The sequence below is a fragment of the Orbicella franksi genome, chromosome 10 (genome assembly GCF_964199315.1).
Source record: "Orbicella franksi chromosome 10, jaOrbFran1.1, whole genome shotgun sequence".
Lineage (NCBI taxonomy): Eukaryota > Metazoa > Cnidaria > Anthozoa > Scleractinia > Merulinidae > Orbicella > Orbicella franksi.
Window position 1 is genome coordinate 13,770,003 of NC_138154.1, and position 26,003 is coordinate 13,796,005.

General features: G+C 39.5%; 1 protein-coding gene across 1 annotated transcript; it reads left to right on the top strand.

Moving 5' to 3' along the window:
• Positions 1–8,767: 8,767 nt before the first annotated feature.
• On the top strand, positions 8,768–24,734 carry LOC145499305 (uncharacterized). Its single transcript, XM_081478808.1, has 9 exons — positions 8,768–9,030; positions 15,785–15,841; positions 16,767–16,970; positions 17,507–17,579; positions 18,363–18,422; positions 18,758–18,799; positions 19,165–19,351; positions 21,592–21,765; positions 22,837–24,734. Exons 2-8 carry the CDS (start codon positions 15,797–15,799, stop codon positions 21,737–21,739), a joined length of 759 nt encoding a protein of 252 aa, XP_081334934.1. The 5' UTR covers positions 8,768–9,030; positions 15,785–15,796; the 3' UTR covers positions 21,740–21,765; positions 22,837–24,734.
• Positions 24,735–26,003: the final 1,269 nt, after the last annotated feature.

The window sequence follows — 26,003 nt, forward strand, 5'->3', positions numbered from 1 at the left end:
ACTGTTAGAGTAAAGTGTCTTGCCCAAGACCACAACACAATGTCCCCGGCCAGGGCTCGAGCCCAGACTGCTCGATCCGAAGTCTAGGGCGCTCACCGTGGGGCCATTGCGCGAGCCTCCCACTAACCTCAGCGAATTGCGCGTCCTTTATTCTTCACGATTCTAGTTTCAGAATTGCAAAATAAACATTTCGAATAGAATAAGACTTTTTATTTCCCTAGTTATTCCCTGTGTTTTCAATCATTAATATCAGTTTCTGGGTTTGTCCGCCACTGTTACTTGCGCCGGGACGAACGTATTCCAGGCTCCTGGCTAATCGGAATTTTTTTTAAGTGCAAAGTTCCCGGAAGTGGCTAAACAGCTTACACTGACTGTTCACATAAAAGGACCTGTTTCACGCCAGGACAAAACAGCACACGACAAGAACAAACCAAATAAGTCGCCTGTTAACACTGGTAAGTTCAGTCAAGCTTTTTCACACCAGCTTTTTCAGTAAATCAGGAAGCCGCATAACAAAAGTAACGATCTGGTTCTATAGAGAAAGGAATTATAATAGCATATCTCTTTTAGGAGGGTTACTCTCTCTCTCTCTCTCTCGAGCCGTAATACACCGGTGAATAACTGTAATATTTAACAACAAAATATACTTTGAACGGTTCGCAGGAGATTCAGCGACAAAACATGCTTTGCCGAGACTGTTGAATTTACAAAGGGAACAGCAGCTGGACACGTTCCGCGCTTCTGCCAAACCTCCGCCTGAAATCTACCAACCTTCCGACGAACTTCTTGGCGGTTCGGAAGACGAAATGAGCCGTTTGAAAACCGATCAATTACCATTGAAAAGAAAGGCTTTTTCGTTTGCTGGATTCCCTGTCCTGGCACAGCAACGATTTTCCAGCTTGAGGAAACAAACTCAAACTGCTCAGAACTCCCTGGTTACCAAGGAGAACTATGAATCAGTGAACACAAGCAAAAGGCAGTTTCGACGCATGGACACATCTTATTTAACAAGTGTTTCGGAGGACAACAGTAATACAGGTCGAGAAAAGAAACACAGTTCTTTGAAGATGTTGTCTGAAGAACACAATGACTGATTAGTTAAAAACAATTACGCAACAATTTGCTCAGGCAGCAGGCGCGATATAAAGTGATGCGATACGCTCGTCTTCTCGTCCATCGTGTCTTCTCGTCTAGCGCGTCCCCTCGTCTCGCGTGTCTTCTCGTCTCGCGCACTACTACATACAACTCGCTCCCTATTATTACTCAAGTGCGTGCCACGCATGTTACGCAGTAACGCCTGCGAAGTGGTAAGAACTACAATCTTGGTCAGAATAAAATACGAAATGAAACCACCCCTCCCCCCGAATCAATAATGAGCTGGTGATAAATCCAAAACGCGCCATTTTTTCCATCACTGAAATGGGGGGGGGGGGGGGGAGGGGTGGTCTTCATTTTTCCTTTAAATTGTGCAAGATTGTAGCCGTCAAGGGCCATTTATACCGGAGAAAACAAGTCGCGTCCTGTACCGTTACGTTCTTACGTCCCTGTCCTGCATGAGACGCAAAGATCTAGTATCCAATGTTCACGTCTCGAATCATAGGGTACTTACCATTTACATGGGAAAACCGGAAATTCCAGTTGGAAAATCAAATGGTTCGCGCCATTCCGTTTGGGAAGCTTCAGAAAATATGGGCTGTGATTTGGGTTGATGTTATTTTTCTGCTCTTTTAAGTCTCTCTAGCTGATGTGGATATACTTTATAGCGGTTCCCTCTACCGCAATGTTCAATTTAATTGTTTAATGTTTATGCCTGAAATTTCCACCCGGATGGTTTTTGTAAACGGTAAGCACCCGTAATCTCTTGTCACGTCTTATTTTTGATAAAGCCTCGTTTAGATGCAATGTTACAATCAGCAACCACTAGCAACAGTTTGCAACAATTTGCTCAGAGTTGTGTTCATTTGCAGTTGTCCAGTTCAGTTTTCATTGTCCGTTGTCCGGAGAAAAGTTTAGCGTCACAAAAAGCCGTTACTAAAAATAAAAAGATATGAGCGCTTGTTTTGCTACTCATCCTTTTTTCCCGCAGGAGGTTGCAATAACCAGAGCTGATATTCAGTTGGCTTTGCGAGGTGGGCAGTGACACAGACAGTGTTGATTCAGCCTTTGCTGGCTCTAACTTTGCTGAATTCAATTAAATTAAGCAGACAAAGTTTACAACCTCAGTTACTTTTATTCTGTTTGAAATCAATTAAAAAAGCTGATGAATTCACAATCCGAACTGAACAAAATCAATCGCTCACATCAAGAGTAAATCGCTCATATAAAAAGCAAGTCCCTTACTAAGCAGATGAGAACTAGACTGTGTGTTTAGTTACTTTAGTGATTGTAACTGGGTTGCCTGTGCAATCCCAGCCCTAAGGCATTGTGGGGTGTGCAATAGAAGGAAGATGGCGGCTTGAAAACGTGTGTGTGTTTTCTTGTGTGGAATCCGCCTGCATCGAGGACCTGTCTGGTGTTCAGACATTACAGTTACGTGAATAAACTCCATCGGTTGCTTTTACTTAATACAAACAGGAGGAGTCCATGGAGTAAGGTAGCATTAAGCGACTTAATAAATACGAATATATTTTACTTCCCCCACGGGATAGTAGTCCATCACATGTGAAAAGCGCAAGCTCGATATAGCCGCTTTGAAGGATTTAATTACTCTTTCTTTTATCCTTCTGTGAATAAGTTGAAAAAGAAAAAAGTAAAGTAAAGAAAAAAACCGTCAATTATTTGGCATCAAAATACCGGACACGAAATAGTAAACATGTCCGGCCTCCGACCTCAAACACCCTGTGTGAACTTTTTGTTTTTGATATGTTAGCGATTATCGTGGATGTTGGCGATTATTTTGACGTGAGTGATTTGTTTTTTATGTGAGTGATTTGTATTTAACGTGAGCGGTTTGTTTTTGATGAAACAGATTACGTAAACTCGCTCTGGTTTTTAGCACTGCTTTATCGGAACTTTCCAGCGAACGAAACAAGACCTTGAACAGAATAGAACCACGTGACCTCACGTGCGAGAGCAACAGTAGCCAATCAGAAAGTGGCGATTACATCGGTCTACAACAGCTGCCGGCACGGTTATGGCTTTCGCCAAGGTTCTTTGTTGTTTTTGTTTACTTTCGTAGCCTTGATCATTCATGACACAACTTTTGCTCACTTCTGCATCAGGAACTAACAATAGAAACGTTCTGGTTACGTAATTCATGCATGAGCGCAGAACAAAAGATTATGCACGATTGTGGACCTTCCAACACAAGTCGTAGCATCTTTGTTTCTCCTTTGATGTTTGCCGGGCTTCATAACCGATTCCCCTCTATGCTTAGAACAAGTTTTATCTGGGAACTTTTATACCACAGGCATCCCAAGCTCCTCGAGAGCCTTGAACATTGCGTAACAGCATAAATATAAGGGAAATATGGGAACGTAACGATCGTATATTTCTGATTCGAAACATGGAAAAGAAATAAAAAGAAATAAAAACTACTTACCTCGTCTCATCTGTGGTGGGTTAATTGTATTTCCGAGGCGTTTCAGGGTCGTTTCAAAGTGATTCCAGTGGTCGAGTTTTAGTTTACTTCGGGGGTGGGGTTGGGGGGAGGGGATAACTCCTCAAAGTTTTTGGTGAGGGTGCGGCCCGAACCTTGGAACCTGTACCCTATTTCAGACCAAAATCTGTGATTTTCCATATTCGATTCCAGACCTCAAAATTAGTTCACGACTCTACTAACCAGAAATGGCTTCCATTTGCGTAAACATTTGGGAAGGGCTACAGATTTGCAACAGACCGCAAGGCTAATACTACGTGAAAAACGTTTCGAGACACCAACATGACAAGAACCGATAAAGTAGGATCGCAACAGTGGACAGCAGTCTATTGTTTGTCTTCACACGTTTTTTTGGCTGATCAGATCTCTTGTAGATCCTACGTTGGCAGCGTTTATCGTATGCGGTCCCTTGCAGTTTCTGGTTTCTCATTTACAGATTTGCCGATGTTGATACAGAGAAAAAAATAGTTCCTTGTAAACAAAATACCCAATGTCAAGCCAATGTGAAAAAACACACCCTATTTCAGACCAAGATGGTCAAAATCTATACCTTATTTCAAATCAAAATCGCTCAAAAACCATACCCTTTGAGGCTCACATACCTACATACCCCGTATAAGGGGTGGGTCGGGAGGGGGGGAGTTCATTGTTTTCCTCTCCATGGAGCAGTTATCAAGTTGAGACGATCGATCAGAGGTTTTGGGGAGAAATTAAGGCTGTCATCCTCCAGTTGATCTAGCTTGAATTTCTTTTTCGTATTTCGAACTGTAACACACGATCGTCACATTCCGATACAAACTCTTATAGTTACGCTATTATGCAATGTCAAACACTCAAGGAGCCTGGGTTACCTGTGGTTATACCCACTGTGCGGCTGTGACTCAAAGCAAACAAAGCGAACTTTGTTGCCTTGACCCCTCACCAAGTTTCTCGATAGAAACATTTATTGCGAGTCTCGGGGAACCGAAACTATCAAAACAATCATTTTATAACTGTTAAATTTCAGTTCGGAATATGGCAAACAGGCCTGTGAAATATATGTATCGACAGCAATCTACACGATAATAATTTGATGCCACGCGGAAAAGAATTTATATTGCATTTTTTACATTGTTGTAAAGAAACAAAAATAAACAAATGCTATTCAAGGGAAATGCATCCAAAATTAAATCAACGTTATCGCTTTTCATCTTCGTCGTTTTCCTCACAGAGGGGTGGGGTGGGTAGGGCAACGCACATAGTTTTGCACAGTTATGTTATTTCCTGAGTCCTATACCTTGAGGGGTGGCACGAGACTGCCAAACACACATGCACTGCAGTTCACGTGCATCCACTCTCACAAACGCGTGCCTTCACGTGCGGGCTTTTCCTCAGCACCTTTTCGTTATGTAACATTCCTTAAACTGACGTTACATAAGTACTTATAGAGGGGGCTTCTTAAACTGGCTAATCTCGATTCATCGAAATTGCCAAGTAATTGTGTGCAGACAGTAGCTGTTGTCGAAGGCGGTTCAATATTCAAGTGAGTAAACACTGTGGAAAATTTTCTCTTTTCTATCCGCTGTAGTACATACAATGCTAGGGGCATAAAATGAATTATTTATGGTAAGGGAGCGTTCCCCTCTTCCAGACTCGATCAGTCTAGACCACGTACAGTCAGACCACGTGTTTATAACCCGCTCGTCTTTATCCGTGTGAAGTCAGACCGCATTTATTAAAAGTATTCCGTCGCGTACACGTTCTTTCGATTTTTCTATAGTCACAAACCTATTAATTTTAAGCCTTAAAACCTGTCATTACTTTAGAATGCAAATGAACAAGACGATTAATTAGTTTGCAAGACATTGATAGGCCTGGAAATTACGACTGTACAGTAATTTTCCACTTAATTACCTACCTTCTTCGAAGGTCATCTGGCAGTGCATGCAAGGGGCACAAAATTACAGATTTATACAATTAACTATACCCTTTACCATGTTTTCTTGCCTTCAGTTAACCTACTGCTCTAAGTTGTTACAAACAAAACAGGGCGAAATCTTCTCATTCGTTTCCGAACGTATCGCAAACCTATCCGAATATGGAACGTATAACACGATTAATATTTTGATTCCATCTGCGCACAGAAACTCTGTTCAGTCCTGTCTTTTGCAAACGGTTTGGTAACTAAACTGATTGTAGAAGCTAAATCACAAGATTTTTAATCGGATTTGTTTCAGTCAATCACTGATCAATCTTTACATGAACTACTTGAATCACTACCGGACGGAGGAAGGACCAGTATGACATTGGTCACATCTGTAAAGAAAGAAGATGAGAATATTTTAACGATGTACTCGGCAGATCCTGCAGCATATCTTCGGACAAATAAAACTTCAGTAGCACGACTTGCTTCTGTATATTTATGTTTCGTAAATGTGTCATGTTTGAAATGAAGCCGGAGACTGGTCTTAAGATAAAGCGCAATCAAATGCATGGGCCACACCTACAATACTCGTCTAATAAATGAATGATCTTGGCATAAGTTAAAACAAAAACCTTGGACCAATTTGGGCTGAAAACGAAAAATGCTTCTGAAGCTTCCAATGACTGAAGCAACTGCGAAAAACAGTACAAAGACAGCTATTCGTGGTCGGAGAATAAAGGAGCTTGTACGGTCACGACACTTTGGAAAGGTCCAGTGACGTACAAAGCTGATGTTGAAAACTGTTTCAAACTGCAGGCTAAAAGACTTGAAACAGCGTCCAAATAACTCAAAACAATCGCAAAACTCAACGTTAACGACTGGAAAAGTTTTAGTTTTAATTTCTAAATCACTCGATAACCAGGATTTAGCATTGTTATTTATACTATGAGAACACCGAGGAGTAGGTCGTCATATGTTTGCTGATCAGCTTCTTGTTTGGTTTTCGTTCCTGGGGCCCGTTTCTCGAAAGTCCCGGAAACTTTTCGGGCCCGGAAAGCCGTAGCAAAGTCTCTACCCTTACTATTACAGAGCTGTTTTGTTCACATATTCTTAATGTGAACAGAGGTTCCCTTCATACAAGAAGTTTCAGGCGTATACACTTCTCCGTTTTTAGATACAGATGAACTAAAAATGGCTTTACGGGCCCGGAAAGTTTCCGGGGCTTTCGAGAAACGGGCCCCTGCCCCGACGCGGTTTTTCTCGGGTTTTCTAACCTGCTAAATTTCATCAAGATCTGGACGGTGGGCCGTACACTTTATGACTGGTTCTTGAGAAATTTTGGCTTGTTCAGTTTTTTATAGATTGGAGAGAAAGGAAGCCCACTAGGATATCGGCTTCCGCAATCATTGCCGGATAGCTAGAGGCTAAAAACAATACCAACGGAAGATCAGACTTCAAAACCTATTGTAGCTCTTAACATTTCAACCTTCCCATCAATGGCTGTCTGCAGCTTTTCTCTTCATCAGCACCAAAGTCGTAAAAACTCAGAACATAAATCAAATTTATTTTTCGAATTGACACTCCGAAACGACAACTGCGAAGCCATAGCGGAAACAAGAAAAAAAAAAAAAAACACTCCCCACCAAAACGAAACTGCCGTCCGTTAACAGGCTTGCCCAGAGTCCAGAGGCTTGGCTGAACGCTTTGCTGCTTTTCGGACTACTGGAATGGTCGGCCGAAGTCTCTTCAATTCGAAGGCAGCTTGCACTCCGGTTAGCCTAAGCTTGAATATTATACATTCAGACTATTTATATTTAGCCCTCAATAATAATAACGGGTCTTGGTTGTTTCAGTGTTCGTCTCGTTTCACTTGGTTCGGCGGTTTCAGTAGCCCTGTTTCAGTAGTTTTATAACCGGGTAAACGAAAGCCTCTCGGTAACAGTAAGTATAAGCAAAGCTTTACTTTATCGAGGGTTAACGCATAATAGTGGACATTCACCAAAAAAACTTGGGGCTCTCATTTATAGAATGGTTGATCAAATGGTTACACTCGTAAAATTAGAAAATAATTTCACTTGCGTTTTGTCAAAATTCTAATAATTTCTTTCGTCTTTGATAAAAGACGCTTACAATCGTGGGTTTAGGAAACGTTCCCATAGCAATTTTGTAATTTCGTATGTGAAATTATCAACTAACGCTGAAATTTCGGGCCATTAAGGAATAATGTGTCACCCATGATATTAATCATATAACTCATTTATTTGTTTATTAATGCTTTTAATTCATGCTTCTTCTTCTTAAAACGTAGCTAAATGGGGCGATCGTTGCTGGCTTTGCTTCTTAAAGTGCCACTATGATGAATTTCTCGATATCCATTTTTTTACATTTTCGCACACAATAGGTCTTGCCTAGATATCTTGACAAATTTCAATCTATTACGAGCATTAGAACTCGCGGCTTTTGGACCTTTATTTCCGATAATTTACGGCCAAGTCTTGGTTGAGAATTTAAGAAAATGATCCATTTTCTCAAAAATACCGCACGGGTTGAAATTACAATAACAATTAATGTGGAAAACTGCACGAATATATGATCCAAAGTTTTTATTATTCTTTATGCGAATTGCTGTACTACTTGTTATTATAATTTCAACCCGTGTGGTATTTTTGAGAAAATGACGATTTTCTCCAATTCTCAACCAAGACTTGGAACAAGGAAAATTAGTGGCGGCCGTAAATTCTCGGAAATAAAGGTTCAAAAACACGAGTTCTAATGTTCGTAATAGATTGAAATTTGCCAAGATTTCTAGGAAAGACCTGTTGTGTACGAATACGTAAAATATTCGGTATCGAGAATTTGAGGAATTTGATCATAATTGAAGTCGTGCTAATTCCGAATTGACTCCAAACAGTTGAAACGTGAAACTTAAAATAATAGGTGAAATCCTTAGCTTTTTAGGTTAACACTGAAGGATATATTAGCTTTCAGAAACTGTAAAATTTCTGTGTGACAAAAGTGCTAATTGAGCCCACACATCGTTTGTAAAATTTTGAGTTTACACGCTTGAGTAAACACGCTTCGCACAAAAACGTTTTTCATACATGACCATTCATCGTCTTCAAATTCTTTGGCACTGTTTCGTGGTATGCCCTTTCAATATTCAGAACTGATATTAATTTTTGTAGCTTCATAAAAACTGAATCTCTTCGGGTTTTTTTGCTTATTATTACAAGGCAGATACCGACAAAGGTCACGGATCAAATGCGCAAGACTGTTTACAGCCAATCACGGTTTGTTATTTTCTTAGCGACGTCATTAGCCTCGGGACGAGATATCCGTGTTGTTCGGTCGCGTGCACAATTTGGCTGTTTTCTTTCTCCGTGGCGCCGCGATTTACGTTGAAATTTGCGTCTGGTTCCCTCATTCACAAGCAAAGAGTTCTGTACGTTGTGGATTTGTTGTCTTCAGATCAGCCATGATCAATAAGTTGTCATACGCTGGGCGATAACAGTCCTCGAAGACAATTCACGTGAGTTGAAATACTTTACTTGCATAAGTTTTCGCATACAGTGTTTGGCTGGTCAGATATTCACGTAACCTCCGTCTTTGCCGCTTTTGATCATTTTTTGCAAATTAATTTTTGCTTTTAAGCTGTGCTCTACTTCGAAAGCAGAAATGGGGGAAATAAATTGGTCATTATGCTTGACTAAGTTTAAGAAGAAGGAATCTTTTCTTGTGCATGTGCATCTGCAAGTAAGCTTACAGCTTTAAGTTATTTTCGGGAAGGGCTGTAGCTGTCAACTTTGATCCTGGTTAGTATCCCCTAGTACATGAAAGGAGTACGTTTTGGAATGACGGTATTAAACATTACATCGCCACTCTAAATGCACAAGAAACAGGAGGCAACAACTCGTTTTGACGGCTGTACGTAAGCACGTGAGTTTTGTCACGGAAAGAAAGCAATGAAATGTTAGTGCTGCTGAATGCTGTAATCCGAGAGGCCAATATAAACCTGTTTGTTACTGTTACCGACGATCAGGAGTTCTGTGTGGGAACAACCCTGCTTTGCATTGACTCCTTACATCCTCTTTCCCTTCGGCAGCATTTTGTACCATGTAGGTTAACTAAGTAGTGTAAGATTTAAGTTATTTTCGGGAAGGGTTGTAGCTGCCGACTTTGATCCTGGTATTTACTTAGTACATCAAAGGAGTACGCTTTGGAATGACTGTATTAAACATTACATCGCCACTCTTAATGCATAAGAAACAGGAGGCAACAACTTGTTTTGACGGCTACCAAGCAGGCGGCTGGCCTGCGAGAGCAACCAATTTTTTCGGCTCTTGTTTTACGGGTCGAGAAACAAGAGCCGAAAAAAAAAAAAACCGGGCTCTTGTTTTACGGGTCGAGAAACAAGAGCCGAAAAAAAAAAAAACCGGGCTACTTCCAAGAATTGTACTGTTAAATTTTTCTTAAGGCTGGTTTTCACTAGAACATAAGCATAAGCACAAGCATAAGCATAAGCACAAGTGAAAACAGGCGCGACATAAACATAAGCATAAGCAGAAACATAAGAAGAACAAACCCACTTATTTGTCTTGAGCAGTTTTCACCAGTAACACGCTCGACATAAACATAAGCATAAGCACAAGAAAAACGGAACTGTTCGTTTTTCTTGTGCTTATGCTTATGCTTATGTTGAGTGCATTACTAGTGAAAACTGCACAAGACAAGTAAGTGGGTTCGTTCTTATGTTTCTGCTTATGCTTATGTTTATGTCATGGCTGTTTTCACTTGTGCTTATGCTTATGCTTATGCTTGTGCTTGTGCTTATGCTCTAGTGAAAACCAGCCTTTAAAGTAAGCTTAATTCAGAATCAGTTAGTCACTCAATATAATAGATCCTTCGATTCTGCTTTCCATGGTAATTATCAATAATATTTGCTCTCGTTGTTATGATGTTTGGTTCAGTACATATTAATTTTGTTTATCTGTAATAGTCAAAATATTGAAGTCTGACCTGAACTTGATGCAAAAAAAAACATGACCTAACTGGTTAAGCCTTGCATGATTTGTTATCAGCCACGGCAGAAACTGCTTGTTTGAATGTTCATCCCTACTCAGTTTTATTCCTTGATCATGTTTTGACAACACCAATTGTTCGTCGTCGTTTGTTGTTTGTCGTGGTTCTACTTCTGGGGAAGAGTTTTGTGTGACTGGCTTGATTTATACTGAAGGGCCATCCATCTGGAACGAACTTAGACAAAGAAATTAAAGGGTAGTTCGTGTGATTATATTTGTCTGTGTATAAATAGGGGCAAACAGATGTATCTGTCCAGATGAATTATCCAGGATAATTTGTCTGTAAAGATAAACTAAGTAAAGGTCTGCGTATAAGTAGGGGCAAACAGACAGATCCTCTGTTCAGACGAACTATCCATTGTAGTTTGTCTTGACAGATGAGCTATCGTTGGATGAATGATCCGTCTGTTTGCCGTGTTTGCATACAGATGAACTACTGCCCTTTGTCCAAGTTCATTCCAGACGGATAATCCATCTTCAGTATTTTATACGAGACATGAGATGAATCATCGTGATGGCCGATGAGCCATATATTTATTACAATTTAATTACACCTATTTCAGTGCTTGAAATTGGAAAAATATCCAAGTTGTCCGTATTCCAAATGCAGGACAACCTAGCCCCCGGCTCTTGTTGCCCAGATGACTGCATGGTTGCCCTTAAAATATTGTATAATTTGCTGCTTACTTAGAGGTAGTTATTTGACGTAAATGACGCGAAGTGGCATGAAATGGCTTCCTTGAAACATCATTCCAGCAGTATGATCATCCGATGTTCACACTTTCACGTAAACAACTTAGCGCTTAGCAAGAGAACTTCATTGGAACAGAAAGTGCAACAGTTGCATATTCATGGAAGAGATATACAGTAACAACAGCAAAAAGCCTGTGGTTTCAATGAAAAGCTTACAGGTTACATCAAGTCGACCGGCCGTCAAACATTCAGCGGGGAATGGCAAACAAAATAAAGTCCACTGGTTTTGAAAGATATGATATTTGAGTACTCTAAATGATAGCCCAGTTCACAATCCTATATTGAGCACTGATGATTTTCGTCGTAGCTGGCTATAGCTACTCTTCGAAAGCCCCAAATTTTCTTACTTGTAAATGTAGATTTGACAACTTGCGGAGTACTTTCCCACTATGCCTCAGAAAAGAGATGATTACCTGCACGGCATAGTATTTTTGGGGAGTCCTTGGTTTGAAAACATGGTGGTTTTTGGCGTCCATCAGCGAATGAAACACCAATCTTTTATATACCTTAATTTTTTTATTCGGTTGGCCTTAACATCACAGTAACAGCAAATACTTTGGAGGCGTTTTATCTGTGGCCTATGCTCCAAGACGGAGTAATAAAAGGCATCATCATCAACAGCAAATACTTCAATATCTCCTGGGTTGTCTGGTGTTATTTTCCTCAGACAACCAGGCCTTTAATTTTACAGAAAAATGGTTGTCTGGACCATTTTTTAGTTGTCTCGGATGACCGGAGGACTGCTAATTTCGAGCACTGAGGAAAAGAAGAAAAACTTTTTGGGGCTGCTCCAATGACAAATTGAACATAAAGGAACAAAAATTAAACATCTATGTATAAACTGCAATAAAAAAGAAAAGATTTGAGGTGCTTGTGCACCACGGAGTTCTGATGATGATTGATCACAACGTTTCATCTTCTGCCTTTCATCTACGTGGAAGGGTAATTTTCTTGCTCCATCTGTTGCAGTTAGAATTTGGCAGAAGTTGTGATTTAGTCTTTTCAGTCGGATGAACAGCAGGCATTTTCACTGCAAACTTATGTGTGAGGGACGTTTATTTTGAACTCCACGAATGAAGGTACATCTTACCATCGGAATAAACATTGCTTGGATCACAGTAAATGTTGTTGATATATACTGGCGGTTCTGATTGGCCCAAGCAAAGAAAGGGATTTCTTGCATTGCACCAAATGAATAGGCAATTCTGTGAGATTGAAAACTAGTGCTATCTGGACGTACCTGGACATCCAAGAACATTCATACATGGCGAATATCTAAGCTTTCCTAAACGCAGATCATCTTGAAACGATGTTTAAATGCAGCATTTCTCCAGATAAAGCGTTAACTAATGGTTCATTTTGTTAAAATTGTTTATTTGGGAATTATGTGATTTTTCATGAATTGTGCAATCAGATGCGATTTCAGGTCAATTGTGCGAAATCACTTTGTTGTGTAATATTAGAAAGCCTGACAACCTACATTATAAATATATGAAAAAAGAGTAAAAATCAAGGTACTGATTGAGCCATTTTCTACATGTATCTTTGAACATCTTTGTTTCTTGAATTGTAAGGCAACAAAAATTTGTTATAAATTGGTTACTCTGCTAAATGCCTAATTGGCTCACATATTTGAAGTTGTCAGTGGTAGTATATTTAATTTTATGGTTGTATACTCTAAAGTTATGTAAATTTTAAGAACAATCCATTGTTCGGAGTCCCTTTTCAGTCTAGATAATTGCAAGACTATAATCGTAGTCTACAATCATTTTTGATACATTGTGACTCTGTATTGATGGTATTTTTGTATTCTTGGTAAATCATGTGTGAAGGGGAGTTGAGCTGAACAAAAAGGTGACATGAAAAACAATTTTTCTGCTACTAGAAAAAAGGAGGGTAGTTCAGAAGGGCAATTGAACTCCTACAGTACATGCAGACACCCTAACAACTTGAAAAAGGTTTCTGCTAAGCATTAAAGGAAATAGCCAATCCGATTGCCAGGGGCAAGTTAATTTTATTTGTGTACTTCCATGGACTTCCAAATTGACATTGAAGGTGATTGATCACAGATGCATCTTCAGCCTATCAGCCATGTGGAAGGGGTATTTTCTTGCTGTATCTTTTGCATTTAAACAGCAGGCGTTTTCACTACAAACTTATGTATGAGGGACATTTATTTCGAATTCCACAAAAGAAGCTACATTTTGCTGTCAAAATAAACATCGCTTGGATTGATCAATATGTTGTCCATATATATTGACAATTCTGATTGGCCCAAGCAAAGAAAGGGATTCTTTGTGTTACACCAGTAGGCAATTCTTTGAGATTGAAAAATAGCGCCAGTCCCCAGATGTCTTCAGAGTCCCTCTTCGGTCTAGATAATTACAAGACTATAACCATAGTCTACAATCATTTTTGATACATTGTGACTCTGTATTAATGGTATTTTTGTATTCTTGGTAAATCATGTGAAGGGGAGTTAGGTTGAACAAAAAGGTGACATGAAAAATGTCGTAGCAATGAACCAATGAACCAGGCAAGAGATGTTTTAGAACATCATGTTATGCAGACTCGAAGAACTAGAAGAATATGCAAATACACACAAGCATGTGAATAACTTATACGAATGCATCACACCTTCGATCATGTGACTGGAACTGCAAACGGTGTGAAACCAGAACTGAATATTACATCCCCTTTTTTCCAAAAATGAGAAAAAAAACAAACCTACTCTGAGCCTTAAGTTAACATTCACAACAATAACTGAGGAATGGAGTAAGCCGGTTGCTCAGCAACAAAAATAACAGAAAAAATGATAACCGTTCAGCACAGTTCTACAGGGTTAAACCCTTGACACAGTGTTCTCTTAATGCAACTAAATAAATTTAACTTAAATGTCCATCCTGGAAGGTGCCTTGACCACCCTTCCACTGCGTGTCACATACTGACTTCCTGTATTTGGGGCTGAGGTGACTGACTGAGCTACTCCTGGGGTTGGACTGGCAGATTGAGCAGCTCCTGGGTTTGGACTGATTGGTTGAGTGGCTGGTGGTACTGGACCTGCACTGTTCCTAGGGTTAGACTGGCCCGGTATGTTAATAGGAAAATTAATTCCAGGAGAGGAACTGTGTACTTGATTGCTCTTAAGGTCAAATTTGACCTGCTTGGGTAAGCTTGAGGGACCTGCCATATTAAATAAATAAATAAAACACTTTAATAGCTGGGATCGATTGCGGTGCAGCTCTTTTCCACTTGGCGTGGAGACTACATAAGACCGAGGGAGTCCTCCAGCTTTATCCAGCACTACAGCTGGCTTCCATTCCAGTGTCTTTGGATTTTGAATGGTCACTTGCTGTCCTGGAACCAGGCTGGCTGAAGCAGTGGTGTGCTGGTCATGGTAATATAGTATTGCTTGAACTTAGCTAATTCATCCCGCAAGTCGGTGGCGTCCCAATTCATCTCCAGGGTTTTGAATCCCGCAGCGGTGGCCATGATGAGAAGTTTCGGTTCGGTTTAATTTCATTTGCTTTGGTTCACTTTAATTTACTTTTACTCCTGACACCATGTCATAGCAATGAACCAATAAACCAGGCAAGAGATACGTTTTAGAACATCATGTTATGCAGACTCGAAGAACTAGAAGAATATGCAAATACACACAAGCATGCAAATAACTTATACGGACGCATCACACCATACGGACGCATCACGTGACCAGAACGTGAACAGTGTGAAACCGGAACTGAATATTACAAAAAACAATTTTTCTGCTACTAGAAAAAAGGAGCATAGTTCAGAGGTGCAATTGGACTCCTAAAGTACATGGAGACACCCTAAGAACTTGAAAAAGGTTTCTGCTAAGCATTGAAGGAAATACCCAATCCGATTGCCAGTGGCAAGTAAATTTTATTTGTTCTTGGGCAAGTGAAAATCGAAGTTCGTTGGTCCAGTGGGCTAATTGAAAACATCAGCTTTGACAAGTGATACATGTAATTTCAAGACAGAAAAGAAGACTGCAAGATGAGCAAAGCATTGAGTTGAAAGCATGGATTAATTGCAAATCCAAGCATGTTTTGTTTGTGTTCATCTTCTGATTGCCATATAGGCTGCCATATTGGCAAGTAACATTGAAATGTAAGCTGGCAAGCTAGGGAAACTTGAAATTTACTGGCCCACCAGGCTAGTGGATTTCAAAATTTCTTCCTGTTCGGAGTGTTAAGGACTTTGCCTGATGTGCTCACTACAATTGCATTTTCCTGTGTTATTGTGCTGTTTGTATTTGCATATACATGTTTGCACATGGTGAAGTGTCACTTGCAGGTGGTTTCTGTCTACAGGAAGTGTCTTTCGGGGGTAGATTTGACTGTAATTTTTGTATAGTGAATAAATAAAGTATAACTCACTTCATATTAATACAATTTGTAAATCTTTTTTGTACCATTATTCCATCAGTTTCTTGGAGCCATGCGGAAAGGAACCCAATTAGTAAAGAGGAAACACAGTCCACAGGTAAGCTGCCTTTTTGATATTTAAAGCTTTAAAGCAAATCTTTAAAAGCAGTAATGGTCAGGAGCGTGACACTCTTAGAAGCCTTTGCTGGGTTATTACTGTTTATTATAATGCTGCTGCAGTGAGTGAGCCTGAAGCAAATGAACAATTAAGGCAGCAAATCTAATAGGCAAAAAATTAATAAATAAAAGCAAGGCACTTTTCTTGTAAAATGCAAGGAATTGTGGTTGTCACTTTCATCATTGATGACTGGTTTAGAGTGAGTTTTTCCAAGCTGTGTAAATTGCCACAGCAGCAAAATTTTGATTTTTAACCAGGCACCTGTTTTATAGTTTTATTAAAATAGTTCCCCCTCAGTGACTGATCAAGTGTCATTTATGGTCTGTTGAAGTTGTTATTATTAACAAAGACAATCACAGATTTTCGTAGGAACAGCTTCAAAAATGATCTAAGGTACCTACGGTATATAATTGTTTTTATCTACACAACTTCACTCTACATTTTGGAAGTCACAGCGGCAGTCCTGCACAATTCTGTCTTTGAACAACCCTGCTCTTCATCAACACTTGTTATACAACCATAGCCATGAGGTTATCATAATAGTAAGTGTTGTTTTACATCCTCCTTCCCCTTGGCAGCATTGTCTACAATTTAGGTAAACTAGAATGCACAATCATAGTTAAATGTAACACAACAGATCCTAACATCTCTCTTGTCTTGAAAGAACAATGGACACTTACTATTAATAGCCTTTCATGATTACATGGTGCAACCCTGTCTAGTTCAGTGCGGGAGACCGCAAGATTTGGTCTGAATTTGGGAGACTCTCTGTTAATCTGGAGAGTTGCCATGGATGCTGTCTGTAGGTTATACCATCCACTGTGTTGTTTGTTGTCTTTTGTATCCTTGTCGTGTTTGTGAGCAGAAGGATGCTAATGACAGCAGCAGTGGTAATGAAGAGGACGAATCAAAGAGTTCCTGTTCTTGGCTCAATAAAAAAGATACCCAACCAGGAAAAAAGCTGAAAGAGAGGACCAGCCCCCCTACTTCAGAAAATGATGAAAAGATTATTGTAGATGAAAGTTCTGAGAGCGACTGCAACTCAGTAAAAAATAAACAGGATACAAAGGTATGTGAACATTGCAGATTGCACCCTAAATAAGGTGAGGATGTTGTGACAGTGACATTGGGGCTAAGGCGTTCCTTGCTTGGGTTTGCACGAAATAGAATTTAAAAAAGAAGAAAAAACATGAGCAGGTTCCCCCCCCCGCCTGTAGAAAAAGTGTTCCGTCACAAAGTTATGATAAAACATAGAGCTCAAATCTACATGAATGTACATCAGCACATGATGTACATGAATGCTTGCTGTCAAGCATTTGTTTGGTGAAGAATCAAAGGCCAGGCATTTACATCAAAAGATCTACAACTGTTGAAAGAGGCATAATGATGACTTATTCAACAAAAAAGTGATGCTTGCACTTAGATCAGTACCAATGATAGACATCCTGTACTACAAGTCAACTATTTTTTGGTAATGACCCTGCAAAAGTGGTAAAAATCAAAATACAAGTACATGTAGGTGCCATTTCAGAGTATTTATAATAAAAGCATTGTTGATTGTTAGAGTGCAGTTGTAACTTTGTTTGATCATTCTGTGATCCACAGCTGGACATCAAATCTTCTTGCTCAAAGGAACAGGAGGAGCAAGATGACAACATTTCAAAAACAGAAAAGACAGGTATGCCTTACGATATCAGGGTGATCTTTCTTGTGCTTCAATCAAGCTTTCTGATAGGGTGCAATAAAAAAAAAAAACAGAGTAAACATATTTTTAATATATTCCATTTAATATTGTGATGACCAATGGGCCAAATAATAATTGAAAGGCCGTGGGCAAGGAAGTACTCAAAAATAGCTGAATTTTGGCATGTGGGCTTCGTTTTACCTGAGAAATATTGCTCTGTAGTTTTTTTCGCTGGGTTGCTCTTCATTTTCGAGAAATAATGTATGCATAAAAAGCACTTTTCCCAGCGGCATCTTTTTGTTGAACGCGAAACAAAAGAAACCTTTTGTTTTGCTGGACAAAGAAATCAACGAAGTGTCGCATTAGCTGCTTGTTTTTTGAGCTGATACAATGGAAGTGTTGTATTCATAAAATAAAGCCTTGGTTGCTTCGTTAGCACAAGCGAATAAGGCACTGTGCTGGCCGAGAATGTGTATCATTTGTCGTGAGTCGAGTTCGACACGACGTCAGGCCTTTTTTTTCCTGTTAATTTCTCCTTTTCTCTTTGAAACCAAAACATTAAAATATGCAGGCATACTATTGATGCTGCTTAAGTGCTGAAATAAACCATTCAAGTTCACATCAGCTGGCCAGTTTTGACACATTCTGGAGTCTTCATTTTGTTTCCAACCCCAGTGGCCAAGTTGAACTCATTTTTCTGTTCTTTAACTAGAGTTCTGTACTTTAATTTTATTATAAACTTTCCTAATGTATACTTCATGTTTCTTAATTGTTTAGATACACAACTTGTGACCTCAATTGAGAATAAGATGAACATCTCAAATACTTCCAAGAAAGGTGAAGTTAATTCTTATAGTAACAATAAAGTGTTTTCATGCATTTGCATGTATGTGGCAGAGAGGATTGGGGAATTTATTTCCATTTGCAACTGACTATTTTGAAACATTTCAGTGATTCATGCTCAAGTGTACTAAGTCATCGAGTTGTGATGCATGTGTGAAGTTTGGAACGCACTCAAAATAAGCTTGTAAGAGTTTCTCTTGGCTGCACCTAATTAAGGAACTTTTATGCTTATTTCATGCTCTCCAGACTTTCCCTGTGCGTGAAGCTTGAACCAATTGTTAAATGATGCTGTCTACAGTATTGACATTGTTTGTGTTCTCTGCTTGCAGGCAAACCCCAAAAGAGCATGTACCTGTTTGACTTCTTAGGAGGTCAGTATTCTGTACAGCTAGAAGACATTTTATATTAAGTGTTATATGCATGTACATGGTGTTTATTGGCACCTTTACCACTACTCAGGGCTTAGCAGGCTTTCTTTGTAATCACCAGTTCCTGGCAAAATATTGTAAGTTGTCTAGTAGCTGTGCTGTGTACTCTAATTTTGACTCTGCCCCCTGTCTGCTCTATCTACAGAGAAAAAAATTGAACATTTGCTACCCCAAATTTGTTTCGAATTGCACCCCACAGCACCTTGTTCCTTCATTTACTTCACTTAGGATACACTGACATAGATTTTAGTTGACAAATGTAGTTCGTAGGGAAGTTACATTCCATCCTTCAATGATGTGTTTTGCAGATGAAGTCAGTAATGATGAATCACAAGCCCTCCAAGCACTCAATTCATTTTGGGTCACCAAAGTCGCCAAGAACAAAGATATTTTGCAGCGACCACCACCGAAAAGCCAAGAGGAACAGGACTTCTACAACAAGTACTGCGACAAACAGGGCAAGCTTTCCATCACAGCTGCCACTCATCTTATGAGGTATGCGCAATACTAAGACTAACGTTATTGTGCCGTCTTTTGAGACAATCCTATGCTATATGTATGGTTCATAGCAGGCTTTCATGATCATACTTTCTCCCTTTTGCTTTTCAGTCATTCCTTCTTGTACCGGTATTTTCACTTAGTGTTTTCTTTTGATTGTATTTGTGGCTGTGCACAAAAATTGCAATTGGCATGCCAATCCTGCCTTGGGAATTTTAATCTTCTTTTTTCAGTTGTATTTTTTAATTAACTGTTTCTTCCCCTTACGAGAGCTTAGACCATAATGGATCAACATTTTGCCTCATTAGCACATGATAACTAAAGAAACTTACCCGATGTTTTAAATGTTTAAGGTTACAGTATACCTTCAGATCGGCAATTTTCTTCAAATTTGGATTTTTGGTTCAAAGTAATGGTCGAAGAGTAATCTCTAATTTCTGAAAACAAAATTGAAAAAAACTCAATATTGGCGGAGAAATGGAGGTTTTACGTTACGGCCGGAAGTAAAAGTTCCTTCTTGATTGACAGCCCTATAACGTGTACAATATCAACCGAGACTACTTTCGCGGGAATATATGGATACCACGAATTGGCTGGCTACTCAGATCCAAGCATTTTTCGTATTAGATGTAATTCTATTAAGTTATAAGTAAACATGGACCACGGAAAACTCTGTTTACCAGTTCGAAAAAGCGAAGAACGAATGAAAACACATCAGTGAGTGAAGAAGCGAAAGTTGGCCTCGCGGATGAAGCTATAGCTATCGTATCAAGCAGGCAAAAAGATCGAGTCAAGAGTAGAGAAAGATTCTGTAAAGGTTCGGGAACTCGACAGCTATAACAGCGACGTGTACATTGACTCTTTTGTTGAGTCCGATACCGATGAATCGCCCAACTCATTGAGATCCATTGGAATATTATCCATGCACATTTGCTCCGCCGCGCTTTCTTTTGTTCAGTTTGTTCTCGTCGCCCAGTCACTCTAGCGTTCGTATCCTTTTTGGTCTTCCCCATTTTGCCAGACCAGCTTCAAGAAAAACCGAGCTACAGAAAAATTATCTCTCCGCCTTGAGCGCATTGCGAAACTCAAGGGTTTTTTCGAGATTCACGCGTAAATTTCACCGCGAGTTAATGGTAGTAAATTTTCCAAGCGCTGATTGGCTCAGTGATCTGAGAACCCAGTTGAAGGCGTTTGTGGGCGGAGTTTGTTTGCAAAGCAAGAGATTTTTCTTAGCGCTGTTTTCTCGAATAAATTTTTTCGCTTGAAGCAGACACTTTAAAGAGTTACAACTCAAAGGGGATTTGTTTGATTGCCCTCAAATTTGGACTGTAGCTAGATTAACATATAAAAAACAAAAACGTGTCTGCGAATTGTTTATTTCGAAATATTTTTTCTCCGAGAGCAATTTTTGTACGATCACTTCACATTTTTTAAGTCCTATTTTGAAAATGTTCGGTAACTTTTTACTGCAATTGAATGTGGCAAAACGCAGACACGCTTTTTTAGCGCTTTTTGTCCTGAAACTGGGGAAAAAAATAAATTGGCAAAAAACAAAATTCGCTTTGACTTGTAGCTTCCAAAAGGTGATTAGGACGCTCGCATTTAGTGGCCGTGAAAAAATCGGTACTTCATTTTATTTCAAAATTTTTGGTATGGTTTGATAGCCAGCTCTATAAGCTTTAATTTGTTTTGGGGTTTAGGTATCTACAGCTTAAACCGAACGCGCTACATCGCTTGGACGTGAGACACCCCTGGAGGTATACGGTAACCTTAATTGATGTGAAAGTCCATTTTCAGAAAAATGCGGTACTCATCTCTAATGTAATACCCAGGAATGCGATAATGTTCCAATACCTTATTATCCAATATCTGCTCTATTATCTGTCAAGTGGTCACTTACGAGAGGTTAAAAATAAAAGAAAATTTCAAACCTTAGTTTTAAAAGTGGTTGTGGTTGCTTACGAGGGGTGGTCCCTTACAAGAGGTTCCAAATATAATGATTTTAATTTTGACTTCGAAACTTTTTGTATAATTTGCGAAACTGTTCACTGAAGGGACGTGGTCCCTCACAAACGATTTTATGTGAAACCAAACAAAAGGAGATGTGAAAAGAGTTCAAGGGTAGGTTAATGCTTTTCACTTTGAGCTTTTGGGTTGGGTAAATTTCAACACTGCCCTAAATTGTTTCTAAAATATGTTTTTCATATTATGTGTGGTTTAATTTTTTTCCTCCCCAGCCTTCCTCATGTGATCACTGTGTGCTTGAAGACCACTGCTCAGATTGAGGTGGTTGTATCTAATCGAGAGAAAGCTCTGGCAGAGTCTGAAGAGCTTCGTCAAAACTGCTTTGAAGTAGTTGAGGCTATGGCGATGCACTTGATGTAAGACCTCACAAAAAAGTGGGACAAAAGGTGAACCTTGCTCATTTTGCATTCTCTTAATATACTGTTCCAAGGTACACACATGGGAAAACACTATGAAAACGGAGTGAACCCTGTTAATATGACCACTTTTAATATATCATGCCATAGAAAATACTGCCAATCACAGGCCTAGGAAAGCCGTATATTAATTTTGACGATATTACATCCAACCTTCCCATCATGCGCCGCATGTATGTTGCTTTGATTATGTTGGCCACTGTATTTTCTATGGCATGGTATAAAATAGTTCATGCAATTCTCTCTCATGGAATATCACTTCTATTTTCTTGGTTTTCACACATGCCTAAAAGTTCACGTGTATACTGAGAAAATACAAGTGACTTGTGGGATATCCCGTGGTGTACCACTCAAAAGCATTGCGTAACTACAGTAGTATAAAATTTTCCCCGAAAAAGGCTAAGTCCGTTTCTAATTAAGATCCTACACCTCCATAACGTGTCTAGCCACCACTTCAACTTCAACTTGAACTTCACTTTATTTTGTACTTACAGTTTTGGAATTAAAATAATAGCATAAAAGAGGAAAAAAGATACATATATAGCAATTTAAGGTGACAATGGTCTAAAGTTTGTGCATGGAGGCTAATAGAACCGCAAGGTTATCGAGTTAGCCTCGATCTGGTTTGAGTGAACATAAAAAAAAAAACATGGGGGTAGCAGGACTGATTACTGAAGGAGAGAGTGAGAAGAGTTGTGGAAACTTACGTTTGATTTTGCTGAGATAGAACATAGTTTTCAACACTTTTGGAGAAAGCAAATTGATTTAGAGCTTGGCATCCCAAACCTTAATGTTCCATATAAAGTTGCCACAGTGCATTTGGGTCTAAATGCCCCCAACACAAATCACCCCTGATAAAATGCCCCTGGGATTTTTACTTGGGTTACACCCACATGGATACTTGCAAGTTTAGGTCATATCCCGTTCAAGCCTGATTTTTTGGTTTATTTCTTTAAGGCAACTTTTTTTTGCACCTGCAGAAGTTTCCTAACTGTATTGATTGTCTAGTATAAATTTCTTTCTTTCAATTTTGTTTTTCAGTCAAAGGAGAAGATGACAAAATTGTACTTCTAAGTATAATACAATAGTATTAATAGTAAAGTAGTTTAGACTATAGCTGCTATTTAGCTTGTATTGGAGCTGAGCAAGCATTATTTTTTTAGAGATGCACGGTCGGAAATAATAGAACACGTATGTCCAGGATGTTGTGTTGCCAGCGCAAGCGCATCATTCCCCTTGTCAGATGTATATATTTTCGCTTTTCAGATGACATTTCTTTGTTTTGTAAGAAAATAATGTACTTTTGAGGACTAGAAAAACTGCTGAACTCACTTGCCTTCCTGTTGTGCGTCCTCTAGCAGTTTTTCTTGACCTCAAGCGTGCATTTTTTTTCAGAGAACATGGAACGCCATCTACTATTTGGTAAATATTAGAATTTTAGTGTAGTATGGTTGTATAATGGTTATGAGAGTGTCTAAGTGGATAGACTGTAGGTGAGTTCTGCTCGCCTTGTGAGCACATGGTTTCCACTAGGGGTAACAAATTTCCTTTGTAATTAGTGCTCACATTGTTTTCATTCCGTTTTAAAGGAGTTGTGTCGTGACATTTTAAGTTTCTTTGCACAATCCGGTCACATGGTACAGAATTATTTATGCTGGGATGCAAGTTACACAGTGGGACTTCCAAAACAGAGTAACTCGTACCAGCCCAGCCCGACTATCCTTTGTTTTGAAAGTCCCACTGTGTAACTTGAGTCCCAGCATAGTTAACTCCGTACCATGTGACCGGATCGTGCAAAGGGCCTGTTTCTTCAAGGACTCTCATGGCAGTTTCTTTAAGGTACCAAGGGAGTGTTGATAAACTGAAAAAAAAAAAGACGGAGTAATTTTTTTATTTTTTTATTTTTTTATTTACGTTTTTTTTTGTAGTGAAGATATCAGTGACGTCAGTACTGTTATTAATGCTCCAACCAGAGAGCTAGTGCCTGGTGAAACAAAAGGTTCTTTTGTTTAACTTGTTGGACATTTAAAAGACGAAAACAACGTTTGTAAACAAATATATTCCCTATGTATTTGCCCTGAGAAAGAGCTAACGTACGATACGACATTCGTTATTGTGTCCTCTTTATTCAAGTTGATGACTAGAGTGGATCTAGGGTGTTAAGGGGGGGGGGGGGGGTGGGGTTCCGTTTTGCTCAAACCAACCAAATTGAGAAAAGAAACATAACATGCTGACTTGGACTCAGAATGCCAGAAATTCCATTTCCGAGGACCTCAGTTTTTAACATTTTCTGGGACAGGATCACCCTGGAACCCCCCCCCCCCCCCCTACAGGGGACTGCCTCCCTATCTTGAGGCCCTTTCTCTAAAATTCTGTATCCACCCCAGGACAATAGTTGTCAGCCGACCAAGTGACTACGACTTGGGAAGATCAAGACTGATTACTAATTCCAAAAACTGAATTTTAAAAGGGAAGCTTTTAGTTTAACAAGTAATTAGACAAAGTGTCTTAGTGTTACTAGTAGTAATTATTAATATTTGTAGGTAGATATATGTATTTAAATAATAATTAAATGAATTCACGCGCTCTGATTGGTCAATCAACTATGGCCTATCGTGCCAGTAAACTCATGGAAATTTCGCGTGTCTTCTGAATTATTATATAAAAGCAATAGCCCACAAGTTTTTATGGTTTAGAGGCATGATAAACCACTTGGGATGTTGGAAGAGTTCTTCTCGTGTTCTTCCAACATTCCGCGTGGTTTATCAGCCTATAAGCCATAAAAACTTGTGATCTATTGCTTAAATATCTACACATACATTTATAGATGAAGTTATAGATGATATATATAGTTACAAATCACCTTTCTTTCTTTGTGTTGTATAGTTGACGGGGCAATAGTGTTTTAATAAAGGTCACCTGCCTACCTAGTCACTAGACTAGAGCTTAGCATCATTTTCTGCGGGGACGAGTACGAAAACCGATTTTACGATAAACCATCTTGTTCCCAGGGTCTCATCTTCGGGAAGATGAGAGGTCCTGGGAACAAGGTTGATGACAAACTTGAAAAAAAAGTTCAATAACATCCATGTGTATGTGCAATTGAAAGGTGACCGTGTGAATACACTTCAACGGCCTTGGAAATGAGGCAAATGTATCTATAAGCTGTCTGGGAATTTCACCAAACGACTGAAGTCCTGGGCAAGTCCCCATTTGGATGGTTGTCACTGCCAATGTCCTGTTATGTGGGTGGCGGTCACGCAATGTCCTGAATGAGAGGCAGGAGGCGCCTCGCATGACTCGTTCCCAGGGTCTCTCATCTTGCCGACCTTGGCGGGAAGATGAGAGGACCTCTTGGAACATGAAGCTTGTCAGACCACTTGATCCCGTAAACATAAATAATTGTAATAAATGAGAACGGAAAAAATCGTAAAAGATATGTCAGTTAGCCTTTCTACCCTCTATTTTGCCTTGAGTTAGAGATAGCACGCTTAGCAAAATATTAATCCGACGCGTGGGATATGAATGAATTAAAAAAAATTAACCTTACGTCTGTGGACAGAAATATTTTGTTTGGCATTAAAAGAGAAAGCCGTTTCGAGCGTAATCTATGGCAAAGAAGTGATGTAAGATTACAAGCTTAAAACAGCCGTGAGAGTATTCAGTAAAAAGCCATCCACCAAGTAAGCGTGTTTATTGTTTTATTGTTAGACTAAAAGGAATACAATGTATACAAAACGTTTTATGTGTTCTGTGGAGTTTTACTTGCGGTGCTTTCCGCGCACAAGTGGAGCCCCATACCCACGAAAATTTGGTAATTCATTGAGCTAAAAAAATTTGGTAGTCACTTGACCGTCCGTACATCCGTCCGTCCGTACAAGCATTCAAGGTTTTGCTCTAGTTCATGACACACAAAACAACCTTTTGTGGCCTTAAAATTGATTGGAGGAAACACCTAACGCTTGAGAGGCACCGAAGAGGAAAATCATGGAGTAGAGAGTCAAAAACCTTGCTAGTGAAAAATACCTTTTCTCTTTACTTCGACGACGATCATGGGAAAAGCACCCTCCACGCTACGTCGGAGAAATTTGAAAACGGCGTTTCCACTCTTAAAAGGCATCAAATGTTTTCCGTCCACACCACGCCGGAGAAACAATCACCGGTCATTTTGGATTTGTGGTTAAGGACAACTCGGGCAGGGAGATCAC

Bases quoted from the DNA above. Each gene is read 5' to 3' on its own strand.
- LOC145499305 (XM_081478808.1), top strand. From the start codon at position 15,797: ATGCGGAAAGGAACCCAATTAGTAAAGAGGAAACACAGTCCACAG. The intron at 15,842-16,766 runs GTAAGCTGCCTT...GTTTGTGAGCAG, and splicing joins AGAGGAAACACAGTCCACAG to AAGGATGCTAATGACAGCAG. The intron at 16,971-17,506 runs GTATGTGAACAT...TGTGATCCACAG, and splicing joins AAAATAAACAGGATACAAAG to CTGGACATCAAATCTTCTTG.